The 14889-nt window shown below is 40.0% G+C and overlaps 1 protein-coding gene across 3 annotated transcripts in view; it reads left to right on the top strand.

Moving 5' to 3' along the window:
- The window catches only part of CORIN (corin, serine peptidase), a 226590-nt gene that overhangs the window by 189685 nt on the left and 22016 nt on the right, over positions 1–14889 (top strand). For all 3 annotated transcript variants that reach the window (XM_005853139.2, XM_014534321.1, XM_014534317.1), the window contains 3 exons: positions 1670–1783; positions 3747–3857; positions 5007–5136. In XM_005853139.2, the coding sequence (XP_005853201.1) occupies positions 1670–1783; positions 3747–3857; positions 5007–5136 (355 nt within the window). The remainder of the gene's footprint in view (positions 1–1669; positions 1784–3746; positions 3858–5006; positions 5137–14889) is intronic.

Below are 14889 nucleotides of genomic sequence, written 5' to 3'. Positions count from 1 at the left end.
TGAGTGTCAACCTATGACCCAGGAGGTCACAGTTTGATTCCTGGTCAGGGCACATGCCCAGGTTGCGGGTTCAATCCCCAGTGTGGGTATGCAGGAGGCAGCCAATCAATGATTCTCTCTCATTATTGATGTTTCTTTCTCTCCCTCTCCCTTCCTCTCTGAAATAAAAACATATATTTTTTAAAAAGGAAAAAATTTTAATTAAAAAATATCCTAGGAGGATCACCTTATACCTTATGGTAAACATAAAATTTACACATAATATCAAAGCTGTTAAAAATGTTCATCTGACTTAGATTGTATAGAAGTCTAGGGGAATGTACTATACGCTCAAACTGTTCTGTTGGTTTTATTCAAAACTTTTCATTTTTTATGGAATCTCATTATGAAGCCATACATACAGGATACTTTTTAACGATTGATTTATTTTAAGCTTCTTGCCAGAAAGTTGGAAAAAAAAAACGTGTTAAAGAAGATCCTCCCAATGGGAGGGAGGGGTCATCTGTAATACTTTCAATGATAAAGATAAATTTTAAAATAAAATAAAATACACATATGTTGAAGGTCTGCCAAGGGCTAGCTACTGTTCTAGGCAGGGGTGAAAGGTACCCAAACATGAACGCCCTGTGGCCTCTTCCTTCATCCGCGGGCCGTAGTTTGCCCACGGCTGTTCTAGCCTGAGGAGGGCCAGGGGTCTAACTGGAGTGACAAGAACATATTAGAGCCCAGGCCGTGTGGCTCAGTGGTTGAGCATCGACCTGTGAACTGGGAGGTCGAGGTTCAATTCCAGGTCAGGGCACATGCCTGGGTTGCCAGCTCCAGCCCTGGTCGGGGGCGTGCAGAAGGCAGCTGATCAATGCTTCTCTCTCATTATTGGTGTTTCTATCTTTCTCTCCCTCTCCCTTCCTCTCTGAAATCAATGAAAATATATATATTTTTAAAAGAACACATTAGACTCTTGGCATGTTTTATCAGATATAGGACACACACTGTGCTTGATTCAAACATCATTAAGTTCATCGCAAGTGCTTCTGTTTCAGAGGCAAATTACAATACAAGCTTATAGTCTCGATCTGGTGCAAATGTGCTCATTTCCATTTTAACTGATAAAGTTTGTAACCTTAGGTCTCTGGCTACATTACTAAAGTAAGTGATGGCTTTCATACTGGCTCTGAAACTTGTTTTGTCGGTATTTGGCATAGGAGGGGCCTCTTTTGCCACGCACACAGATGGCCTGTACATTTGTGGACTGAAATTACATTTTTAGATAATATGCATGTAGATTACTAGGTTTTTGCATCTTTGCTTAAAAGCATAACTCGCCATTTTATAGAGGAGTCTTATGGGTTGGCAAGTTGACTCAGAAAGCAAAAGGAACAGTTAAAGATGAATGTTAATGTATAATTGCTTTTTCTCCCCCCCCCCCCCCCATTTTCTATACTTCACATTTGGTCTTCTCTTAGCAGAGGTGTACTACTTATATTGCAGTATGGAGAGTATCAAGTATTTCTACTTTCAACATCATGTGTTTATGGTATATAGGAGTAAACACTCTTTGAGAAAAAAGAAATCAGGCCTTTCTGTTGTAATTTTTCTACGTAGCTTGATCACATTCATCTTTATTTTCACCTCCACATCTATTGCAAATGACCTTTTCTTCTGTCTCCAGGCTGTAAAGAGAGAGGTCTGTGGGAATGTCCATCCAACAAACAGTGTTTGAAGAGCACAGTCATCTGTGATGGGTTCCCAGACTGCCCCGATAATATGGACGAAATAAACTGCTGTGAGTCTTACAGGAACTTGTCAACACACAAAATTACCTCTCATTGTGAATAGAAGCTAGAAATTTAGAAATATGTGTCAAAAGCTTTTAGTATGTTCAGACTTTTTTTTTTTTTTTTACCAAAACTGCACTTGTAAGAATATATGCCAAGAGGACAGTCAAACATGTATAAATTTATGCACAATGGTATTATACTAACACTAGAGGCCTGGTGCATGAATTCGTGCACAGGTGGGGTCCGGCTGGCCCGCTCCATCAGGGCTGGCCAGGGGGAGGGGCCACGAGAGGTTGTCTGGCCAGGAAGAGGGCCGGTTGGCCAGCCACAGTGTGCGTCATAGCGACCAGTTGTTCCAGTCACTTGGCTTTTATATAGATAGGTTATTTATAAGATATAAAAATTAAAATACTACAAATATCAACAAATATGGGGACATAAAATGAAATAATATGCAGAAATTAAAAACCAAGTATAGGACTAATTTCTTCTGGGTTCATTACATATCATTAGGTGAATAAAACAAAATATAAAGTATTATGTGTACTATTGTCCTGAGTTTTAAAAGTACATAGATTCACATATAGAAAAATATTAGAAGGTAATAAGTTCACAATTATAACCCCCTGGGTGGTGGGATTATTACGTTTTTGTGGTTTTTTAATTTTTGTATTTTCTACCTTTTCTAAATGAATGGCCACATTTTTCAGAATCAGAAAAAAATTTATGTCTCTTAAGATGTCTTACCTACTGGTTATAGAAAGCCCAGCTCAAGTTAACTTAAACAATAAAGATACTTATTATCTTTATTATAGTCTATATTATATGGAACATATTATCATAGAAAAAGTCAAGTGTAAGAGGGATTCTTGAGGCTGGATGTGGGAGTTCAGCACTTACATGATTCTCTTAGTTGGGCTTGACCTTGGGCTGACTCCCACCAGGTCCAGAGCACCGGGGGCACTGTGCCTCCTTGATCATATCCAGTGGGAAGAAATGAGAAGCCTGCCCTCATCTCTCCAACATCAATTAGGGATTCGCTCAGATTAGCCAAACTTGAGCAGAGTCCTGCTAAGTGAGGAGCCTTTGTGTGGATCAGCAATGACCCCACCTGAACAGCTGAAATGCAACTTCTCAGGGAGAACCGATTAGGAAAAGAGGCTGGGTCCTCCAGGCCACCTCTGATCCAGGGTAGGACACATGGCCTGGCCAGCAGAGTCCGGGCAAGAACTATCTTGCAGAGTACAACCCACAAAACCATAGGCCAAGACCCCGATCTTGGCTCACATGTTCACTCTTGGACGAATAATTATATTCAGAAAAAAATAATTGTGATCAGAAAAATGCCATGTCCTGCTTAAGCGGATCAGGAACTTCCTCTGGAGCTTGGGACAGTGTGCAGGTGGGGAGGCGGGGAGCGGTGAACAAAATCATTATTCCTTAAAAAAGGAGAAAGAAAGGAGGTTGATGCTAGGTAGGCAACCAAGGAGTTTCACTGTGACTTTTTTAAAACCCAGGAGAGAATCAGGTGTGACTCAGAGAGTCATTTACTAGTAGAGATTTTGAAAACGTAGAAAGTACCCACATATGTGAACGGAGCTGGTTTTCATGCTGTGGTGACTTCAGTCCACTCACCCCCTGTGCTCTGCTTGTGACACAGCAGATTTTAACCCCGTTCTTTAATTTTTGATATTTCTGCTGCTTGGTACTACTCTTTCAATCCTATTGTTAGAGCACCTAGTCCCTTGGAGGAAGGAGTTCTGTTGAAATGCGTGCTGTTTGTATGGATTGACATCTATGAAATGAGATTTTACCGATTCCCTTAGTCTGTTTGCCACCTGTTCGGAGGCCTCAGTGAACTCATCTTCTTGGCTTGTTCCCGCTGGCAAATGGCTATGTGTGTGTTAGTGATAATCACATTTACTTGTAAAATGTTTCCGTCTTCTTGTTTCTTGTCCCCTGTACCAGCATTTTGCCACGAGGATGAACTGAAGTGTGCAAACCACGAGTGTGTGTCCCGTGACCGGTGGTGTGACGGTAGAGCCGACTGCTTGGACAGTTCGGACGAATGGGACTGTGGTGAGCTGCTTGCTTCTGCCATCTGCTGTACACTCGGCTAAATGAATCCTACATGGCTTCACAGATTGTACTAACCAAGCTCATCTATTTTGCTTTACTACTGTTAAAGCTGACAGTGGTGATTCATATCCGTTATTTCCAAGTCACAGAAAATGTCCCTGCTCTATTTTGTTACTGCTCTATTTGAAATGCCTACATTATGTGTAAAAGCACTTGAGTTCAAATTGTTATAGATTATAATTTCTAAATTCGTCACTCAGCTTCAGCAATGATCAGCACTCTGTTATTCTTGTGTTATTGACACCTCCTGGAATGGGATATGAAAGTGGCCCTCCCAGCTTCTCTAGACGCTTGCTCCACATCCAAATGGGACTTGTCACTATTACTTCTCCATGTGGAAGAACCTAAAGGCATCTCCCATCAATACCTCCAGTATTTCAGTTTATAATCTTAAATTTGCTTGATTCCATCATCCCACACTCATCAATCTTTCTGTTCACTTAGCTCTTACTTCATCTGGCATCATCTGGCCAAATTGTAGTTATCATGTGTGTTGTGATTTAATGCTCGCAAATGATCTGCAGTTCGTTAAGTACAGAGGATGTTCTTTTATAGAATAGGAATTAGCGCATATGCCAGATTAACATCACCATCACACACTTGCATGCTCACCACCGCACACTTGCATGCTCACCACCACACACTTGCATGCTCACCACCGCACACTTGCAGCTCACCCACTGCACACTTGCAGCTCACCATCACACACTTGCATTCTCATGTGCTTTCTTGAAAGGAAATGATATCAGTGAAGGTACAACTAGCTTCTTATAATTATGCAAATCATTGGGAAAACTCATGGGAATGGGCCCTGCCTCTGGCCATCTTCTAAAAAAAACCCAAGTTAGGAACTCTCTGTCTCTTTCACTGGAACCTGCAGTATTTTGAGGGCAGAGAACGTTTCTAATCCATTTTCTCAGTCTTCCACCACACTGAGGCAGTGATTGTCACAGGGCAGGTATTCACCAAAAGGTTCTTAACTAAAGTGAATCAAAATGAATGTATGCAAGTGAAGAGAGGCACGTAAAGTTACCCTTTGGATTCTCGAGAGGAAATGTTTTTAATTAGGGTTTTCTCTTTTGTTCTCAGTGACCCTCTCTCAAAAGGAGAACTCCTCGTCATTCCTGACTGCTCACAGGTCTGCCACAGAAAACCACGTCTGTGCAGATGGCTGGCAGGAGACCTTGAGTCAGCTGGCCTGCAAGCAGATGGGTTTAGGGTAAGGTCAGTAGTGTGTAGCACTGATGAATTTCTCAGAGGGCTTCGCGGAACTTGGCTGTAATATCTTCCTTATGAATGCAGAGCGGCGGAGTACTCTTAAACAGAGCCCTCCCTGGCACGGGAAATGAATCAGGTGACAGCACCGCATTTAATGACAGGCACCTGCTCTGAAGAGTCTGGGTGCAGAACCGACTTTGATGAAGCCTCTAAAAATAAATGAAGTAATTGTATTTTAAGTACATCTGAAGTGAAATGCTTTCCTTATTTATAAAAGCATTAAGATGGTTTCCTCCGAGGAACTGGCTGGAAAATCGTGCGATACAGCCTAAGAGAGTATTGAACATTCCTTTTTAAGCAGCACACGTCTGTTTCATAAGTTGAGAAATAAACTTGAAGTTGCTGGTATTTCGGTTTACCCCAAGTAATGCAGGAAAGCTAGATCAGGGAATGTTTCACCATTTGGCTTCCTAGTAGAATGAGAAGACACTCACTCTGCCTTTGATATAAACACACTCAAAGAGATACTTCAAAAGTTGCATACTTGCTATTATGTGGGGTTTTATCTTTCAGTTCTATCAGGGATGGAAAGCAATAATTGAAGGGTGCTAGAATATATATCTGAGTGAGTGTGTGTGTGTGTGTGTGTGTGTGTGTGTGTATCACTATGTATGTGAGATTTTTGGAAAAATTTTTTTGTAGAAATGAGAGAGATAAATGGACTTACAACATACTAGAATAAAAATTGTACTAATGGCATTTCCCAGGATTCCACTGAGCAAACTTGAAACAATTTTACAATGATGAACCATTCAGTTAGGGAATAATAGGTAGCAGCATTGTTTTAAAATCCCAGTTAGAGCCCTAGTTGGTTTGGCTCAGTGGATAGAGCGTCAGTCTGCGGACCGAAGGGTCCCAGGTTCTATTCTGGTCAAGAGGTCAAGGGCATGTACCTCAGTTGCAGGCTCTTCCTCAGCCCGGGCCCTGGTCAAGATGTGTGCAGGAGGCAACCAATTGATGTGTTTTTCTCACAGCGATGTTTTTCTCTGTTTTTCCCTCTCTCTTCCACTCTAAAAAATAAATGAAAAAATATCCTCAGGTGAAGATACCAAGAGGTCAAGGGCATGTACCTCAGTTGCAGGCTCTTCCCCAGCCCGGGGCCATGGTCAAGATGTGTGCAGGAGGCAACCAATTGATGTGTTTTTCTCACAGCAATGTTTTTCTTTGTTTTTCCCTCTCTCTCTAAGAAATAAATGAAAAATATCCTCGGGTGAATATACAAATTAATAAATAAATAAAATCCCACTTTGAAAAATTCTCTAAATCCCAGAATCTTCAGCTCATTTTTCCCACATAAAGACCCACATCTTTGGAAAATTGAGTAATCGAGGCTAATCAATAATAAAAGAACTTTAAACTTTGCCAGAGTGGAAAAATTATATTTGCCAAGATCCATTAAATTATACTTTATTTTCCCAACTTCCTTATTATGTCTAAATGAAATGGGATATGATTTGGTCGGAGAAAAATGAAAAGCGTTTTGAAAGTGTTTATTTTCCCCTCACCAAGACACAAGATTATTTCTTAATGTGAAAGCTAGATTACATGATGACGGATAACTTCATTGAGAGTTCTGAGGGAAAGTCGGAACTACAAAGATTTTTACAACCAGAAAATTTCTTTGACAAGCCACTCGGTTCTACTACAAGTAGAAGGGATCTTGTTTTAAATATTCTACTTTATGTTTCTTCTAATTTTTTTGCATATAAGATTTAAGTTTTTTATTGTGGTAAAATGTGCATGACATAAAATTCACCATGTTAACAATTTTAAAGTGTGAAATTCAGTGGTATTTAGTATGTTTACAATGTTATGCAATCATCACCATTCCCTGGCTTCGTTCACTTGGCATAATGATATTATGCATCGATATATTGGCACTTCATTCCTGTTTGCGGCTGTATAATATTCCATTGCATAGGTATACCTCATATCAAAAAATCTATTCATCCATTGATGGACATTTTGCTGGTTTCCTCCTTTACCTATATTGTGTGCATATTGAATTAAAAAAATCTCTTTACTCCATTTTCTTAACATGGTGGGAAATTCTCATTTCAGTATTTTAGATATTTAGAATCTAAATTGACATTTAGATTTTTTAAAAGATAACTTTATTTCAAAGAACTACTAGGAAAATCTGAACAGTATAGTTGGAAAATCATAACCATTATTTGGCTGAGTTCATGGATAAGTAGTGATAAGTCTTTCAAGGAAATGAGTAGGAAAGGTAATCTTAGTATTTTTGTACTTTCTGATTGCCTTCAAACTCTTCAGTTTACGTGGGTGTTTTATGAATTGACAGAAACCTGCACAGCCAGGGTGGGGCATGAATGAAGATAATGAGCAAGATGAGACCAATTCCTGTTTAGGAAGCCGCTCTGTTAGCACTGTTCCCGAGACCAGCTGCTTCACAGATCTGCCACTGATGCCTCAGATCAACTTGAAGTAGCCCAGTGCCTTTGAGCCATTTTCTCCAGATTCAAAGTCCTCAATAGGAGGGTCTGTCTGGCTATGACTAGTTATTGACTGACACTCCAGCTGCCAGAGGCGGGGAGAAGGCATAGCGGTCTCCTTTAGCTTCTGGAGTGAAGTGTCCACTGCACTGGCCTGCCTTTATACCTTCAAACATACTCTGCACCAGAAACTTGAAGTTATAAGAAACTTCTGCTTAGGGCCCTGTATGAGAGCAGGCCTTGTGCGGAGGATGCAAAGGTGAATAACATCACCAAAGAACTTCCAATGTATTGGGAAGACATATGAGCAAGCAACCAAGAACATAAAATTAGAGAAAAACTCAGACTTTTTGTCATCTAAGAATGGTTCATTGATAGCACAGCACATGACATATCTATTAAAATTATATAAAAATATTCAGCTCTGAGATGATCTTAATACTGTAGTATATATTTATTAAATTATTCCTTTATTCATTCAGTAAACATTTATAGAAATCAGCATTGTAGTGTGGTATCCAAAACAAATGTAACCCAACTTCAAATAGGTCATTCAGTGACTTGAGGGGGTACATTTTGGAGCTAGTTCATAAAAAATTACATGTCTACACCCAATTACATGTCTTGCAGGGATACTACTAAAATGCTTTCATGATAGAGGCAGTTGATTAAAAACACCTGCATTTAGCATTTTTCAGACTTTCCTTGTCTAACCGCACAAATGCTAGGTTCTCAGGTAAGTGCTTGTCTGAATGAGAATATTCAGAGTTCTTTGCTGAATTTGAGAACCTTTTACCCCCACCTGCAGGTATCTCTAGAGTTCACCCGGCTTGAAAGTAAGATGGTTATTTGATTAGACAAGGGTATAAATCAAGTCCCTAAAATCTCATGATAGTATATGGACTTTGCTACCTACATGTCCAGTATCAAAAACATATGGACATTTATTTAATCAACGATACAAATCAGACCTTAAACTATCCTCTAACACTTGCCAAATGCTCAGTTGAGACATCTGGTATTCGAGGAAGTTGGTCAAAGGGATGTGATGACTCTCTGTGTCTCTCGGCTTCACAAGGTTTATCTTTATGTAAAGTTAGATCATCCAGAAACAGGCTGTACTATTTTGGCAAAATTCCTTTACGGAATTGATTTCAATCTGATTTTATGCCCCAATCTTTTAGAGTTGGTCAACAAAAGAAACATGCTTCAAAAACATATTTCTATGTCTTGGGAAAAACCAAAGACAACATCTATTATGTAACCTTATAGTCCTTTATGTAAAGATTTACACTGTAATTTTTTTCCTACTCTCAGGAGAAGTTTCTAATTTCAGATTTCATTTGTCATGTAAGAACTATCTAATGCAAGATGATTTTCTTACTGATTGACTTCCTTGAAGGTCAAAGACAGATTCAATCCTCTGTAGTAGTAAATGCAGCCCAGGTTGCCAGAAGTTTAAAACTTTGTAGTCAACTTTTAAAAATTGAAAAATAACTCATATATTATAAAATTCACTCTTTAAAGGGGTAAAATCGGTTGTTTTTAGTAAAGTCACAATGTGTGCAATCATCAGCACTGTTTAATTCCAGAACATTTTCATCAGCTGGAAAAAAAATCCTGTGCCCATCAGCAGTCATGCCCTGCTCCTCCTTCCCCCAACCCTTGATAATCACAAATTTACTTTCTGTCTCTATGAATTTTCCTCTTTTGCACACTACACAAATAGGATCATGCATTATGTGCATATCTTGTCTGGCTTCTTTCACTTAGCATAATGTTTTTCAGGGTTCATCCATGTTGTAGCATGTGTCAGTACTTTATTCCTGTTTATGGCTAAATAACATTCCATTGTTTGTATATATCCCCATTTTTATTATCCATTCATCAATTGATGAACATTTGGGTTGTTTCTACTTTTTTGGCTCTTATCAATGATGCTGCTATGAATATTCAAATACATATTTATATGTGAACCTATGTTTTCAATTCTCAAGGGTATGTACTTAGGACTAGAATTGCTGGGTCAGATGGTAACTTGATGTTTAATTTTTTTAAATAACTACCAAACTGTTTTATGAAGAGCTGTATCATTTTCTACTCCCACCAACAATGCATGAGGGTTCCCATTTCTCTATAGCTTTGCCTCTGACTAAAAGGGATCACTCTGGTTGTATTGAGCATAGGCCAGAAGGGCAAGGAAAGGAACAGGAAGATTAGTTAAGAGGCCACTGAAGTAATCTGAGTGAGAGATTTTGGTGATTCAGATCAGTATATTAGCAGAGCACATGGTGATAAATGGTTCGATTCTGAATATATTTGAAAAGTAGAGTCAACAGGACTTCCTGACAGATAGATGTTGGTTAGGGGTTGAGAGTAGTTAACAAAGAAAAGAGCTGAGAATGACTTAAAGGTTTTTGGCTGGAGTAACTGGAACGATGGGATAAAAATAAACTGGATGGGGAAGATTGTGGATGGAGCAAGTTTAGGGAGAAAGATCAGTTCTGTTTTGGACATGCTAAGTTTGGGATGTCTAGTAGACATTCAAATAGAGGTGTTTATAAGGCTCAAGTCTGGAGTTTATTAAAGAGGTCTTGGCTGGAGATATATATTTGGGAGTCCCTGGAAGACAGATGATATATAGATTTATGGGACTGGGTGATATAACCAAGAGAGTGAGTATAGAATAGAGAAGCTGATGTAGGGCTGAGGCCTAACATTAAGAGGATGAGAGAAGAGAAGCAGCAAGCCAAAGGAGTTGAGAAAGAACAATCAGAGGTGTTAAAGTATGGACATCCTGGAAACCAAGTGGAGAAACTGTATCAAGGAGAAGGCAATGGTCGGTTGTACCAAATGCTGCTGAGAAGTCAAGTAAACTGACGACTGAAAACCAACTGCTGGTTTCAGCTCTGTGGATGTCATGGGCATGACCAGTTTCAGTGGAGTGAGGGGGCTAAAGCCTAAGAGATAGTGGGAGGAGAGAAATAAAAAGTAACTATGGGACATTTTTAGGGATTTTGCTGCAAAAGGGGAGCAAAGAAATGTAGTGAGAGGCTGGTGGGGGAAGTAGGAAATCTTTTATTTCCTATTTCCATGGAAGCACTCACTATTCTGTGGCTGAATTCCTATAAACCCCACCTGCCACAGTATGAATGTCCCACCTCCCCATAATTCATATGTTGATTTCTAATTCCTCACAGAATGCTATTTGGATGTGGGGCTTTAGGAGGTGATAAGGTCAAGAGGATGGAGCCTCCTGAATGTGATTAGTGCCTTAAAGAGTCCAGAGAGCTCTCTGATGCTTTTCTAAGTTGGTGGCCATCTGTGAACAAGGATTCAAGTCTGAGCATAGGCAAAGGACATCTCGGGTACTAAGAGTAGGTCCGCAAAGCACCCAGTTATCAATAAACATTCTTCATTGATGAAGCCAACCAGCTGTTCAAACATAAGTCCCTTTTAATATTGCTTTATTGGGAATTTTGTGGTAAGTCCTCACACCATCTTGTGACCTTACCATTGTATGATTTTTCAATGGATAGCAATGAGGAGGTGGGGGTAGGAGAAATTTATCCTGCAGCACCATAATCCAAGTGTTTTTTACTTTTTGAAATGTCACTTAGAGTAATAAGTAGATGCCTGGCATCTCGTAAGTAGAACTCAGCTGAAGCAAACTCACCAAGTGTTACTTTCTTTTTTCACACAGAAGCTTTGTAGTTTTCTGGCAGATGTGTAGCCCTGGCACAGAGTATTCATTTCCTACCCATTAGCAAGAAGCTGCTGGTTAAATGACTGCCTGGGTGAGAAGAAAATCATAGAGTCCAATGTGTGGGTGTAGTGTTTTTTGGAATGTGCTATTCTGGGGTGAGAAAGAAGAATACTTTTCTTGAAAAAGTGTTACATCCTAAAGAAAGAGAAAATGATTTAAAGTTCTTCCATGAGACCATTGGATATGAGGTTTTAATAAACAAAGCAAGGTAAATCTACCAGTTGTCCTGAGAGCATTTCCATAAGATCACTAACAGCAAGTTCTGGCAAGAATTTGGATATTTGTTAGCAAATGAAATCTCAAACTGTCAGTTGAGTTAATGAATAATTTATGAAATTAAATGGAAACTTCTCAGTGGTGTAGACAAATTCACCATTATTAACTGAAATGGAACTACTTGAGGTCCTGAATTAATTAGATTTTTAAAAACTTACATTTCATTTTGTGGTTTAAAAAAATGGATTCATGTCCTGATTTATAAAATTAAAGATGGTTTCCATGGGTTCTTTAGAAATAGGTACTGTCAAGACCCAGCTTTTAGCCAAAAATATCAGGGTAATTGTAAGCAAGAAGATTTTAGAATAGGAAGAATTAATCTCCATAAAGCCTCTGGGTGCATCAGATCCCCCAGTCATAATGAATATAGCCATTAGACATAGATATGAATGGGTCCTGGGAAAATAAGAACATGATTTATAACTTGAGTGATCCATCAGGAATTGACCAAAGAGGTCGGTGTGACTTCTGTTAGAATTCCTTATGTGGTGGTGACTTCATTTTGGAACTCTAACAGGAGACTCCTGGTGATGACTTAACTTCTGACCTACTATGTTGTTCATGTTGTCTTTGCAAACTACGGCAATTTGGCTTTCTTCTACCTCCTAGGCAGGACTGATAGTAAGCAATGATAACTATATGGCAAGCCTGCTGGCCTTATTATTCATACAGTTTGAACTCAAAATCCAGTTTCTCACTCTGGCATGTAAGACTGCATAATCTGTACCCTGCCTCTCTCCCTTACCCAATATCCTAGCACTTTCCACTAGTCCATTAAACTTTATGACACATTGACCTTATTACTGTTGACGCTGAGAAAGAATGTACCTGCTAAAGAAGGACTCCTTGTGGTTAATAAGGCCCAAATTTATAATCAGAGTCTAGCAGCCATTGTGTATGTGGCCTCTCATGCTTGCAGTATTTCAGTCAAAAGGCACAGACTGGGCAGCCAAGCTTTCTGCATTGTGCTCCCGCTGTCTAAGCAGACCCTTATAAAGGAGTTCCTGGAATTATATTTTGACCAATAGAATTGAGACTTTCTGTCTAATTGGAGCTGCACAATTATATTTGCATCTTTTGCATCTTTACTGATCAATCAGAATGGCTCCATTGCAACCAATCAGGACAATGATTTTGGACCAATCAAATTGTTAATTGGAGTCCTCATTTGCATGAAAATGGACCAATCAGGGGCTAGGGGCGGGAACTTCTCTCTATATAAGCCAATCTCTCCTTTTCTTTGGGGAGTTCACTTTCTGCTGCTTTTCCTCCTGGCTTGAGCTGTGACATGGAGCTGTTTCACTGGAGCTGTGGCAATTGAGTTGCAACCCTGGGGCTCTAATGCTTGGGCTGCTACACTTCAGCTGCTTTGCTTGAGTCTTTACTTGAGCCCATTCACTTCAATAAAGTCTCTTCCTTCACTGCACCTCAGCTTGGGGACTCTGGTTGATTGACTTGGTGGCAGCAACTTTTTGTTAATATTACTGATGTTCCAACACTGCAAACTCCTTCCCATCTCAGGGGCTTTCCTTTACTGTTCTTTTTGCTTGTAATGTTGATCTCTAGACCTTCACAATTACCTCTATCTAAGCATTCTTATCTCAGCTCATATATCAACTACCTTGTTGAAGCAGCTTTCACCCATGCCAAGTCACTCTCTATTTGCTTCTTTTGTCTCCTTCAAAACACTTCTCAGTATCAGAAATTATTTTTTCACACGTTTGTAATTTCTCTCTCGCTGTCAGAAGTAAAGAAGGCTTGTTTTTCGGGGATGTGTGCTGGCTTTCTGTTTTTAAGTAAGCACTCCCAACATAATTATGACACAAGCATATGATGCCTTATTGCTAATGCAAAGCGACTTGTTGGGAGTGGAACAAGTATAGGCCAATTGTCTAGAGGTCGAATCAGATCTACTCTAATCACCTAAGCCTTGAAATATATAATTCCTTTTGAAGTGTCAGGATGTTTCAGAATTCTGGATAAGTTCTATTTATACATTTTTAATGTCTTATGAGCACATAATTCAAGAAGCAAATTTGAGTGAAATAGTTTTTGTTTCTCTGCGCAGTACTACATTCAGACCCAGAACAGAGAGGCCTTTCCCTGGACCCCATGATTTGGGGAGTGGTTCTCAACCAGGGGTGGCCCTGCCCTAAGAGAACGTTTGGAGAAGTCTGTAGACATTTTTGTGTCAATCCAGGAGTGATGGGGTCCTCCTGGCATCTAGTGGTCAGAAGCCAGGGATAGTGCTAAACATCCTACAGTGCACAGGACAGCCCCACATAGCAAATAATTATCTATAATAATAAAAGCATAGTATGCTAATTAGATCGGACATCCTTCTGGACGTCCTTCCTTCTGGACAAAGCTGCAGCAGGTGGGAACCTCGGCAGAGGCAGCAGAGACCCCGGCCATGGGGGCAGCGGGTGGGGGCCAGGGCCAAGGCCCTTGCATGAATTTCATGTATCAGGCCTCTAGTCTGGTATAAAATGTCGCAGGGCCAAGGGCACAAAATCCCAATTTAGAGGGTCCAGCCTGGCTTTCCGCCTCCAGCCAAGCTTCACCCCAGAGTGCAAGAAGTCTGTCAGCCAAGGAGTTATGCCCATCGAGAGCCTGGTTCTTGTTCAGCAATGTTTTCAAATTATGGTTCTGACCACCACCAGCCACAGCACCTGGAGTCCTATTAGAAAGGCAACCTTTTGGGCCCATCTCAGACTTGCTGAATCAGGAAATCTGGGGAAGGGGCAACATCTCCATTTTAACAGGTTTTCCAGGTAATTCTGATGAATGAATGCCAAGGTTTGAAAACGACTGTTCCAAGGAGTCCAATACCTCTATATTTAAACATAAAGAAATCTGATTGTCAAGAGGAAAGATAGAATTTTCTTTAATAGCTTGTTAACTTGACTTCTAACATCTAACTTGACTTCTAACCCTATGAAGGCATAGGGTATGTGGGCCTCCACTTACACTCTTGCTCTAGGCCCCACAAATGTTTGGTATGGGTCTTGATGTATGTCCCAGTTTTCTCAGGCTGTCAAATGAGGGAATTCAGGGGCCAAATGCCAGGAGCCATTTGGATACTTATAACATTATTCATGGGCCATACAAAATTAGCAGCTTAAAAATTTGCCTGCTATATTTGGTCAAACATTTAATTAATTCACTCTTAATGCTTTGGCAGAGTCAGACCAAA

The sequence above is a fragment of the Myotis brandtii genome, unplaced genomic scaffold, assembly GCF_000412655.1.
Source record: "Myotis brandtii unplaced genomic scaffold, ASM41265v1 scaffold10, whole genome shotgun sequence".
Classification (NCBI taxonomy): Eukaryota; Metazoa; Chordata; class Mammalia; order Chiroptera; family Vespertilionidae; genus Myotis; species Myotis brandtii.
This window is presented reverse-complemented; position numbering and strand designations above follow the sequence as displayed.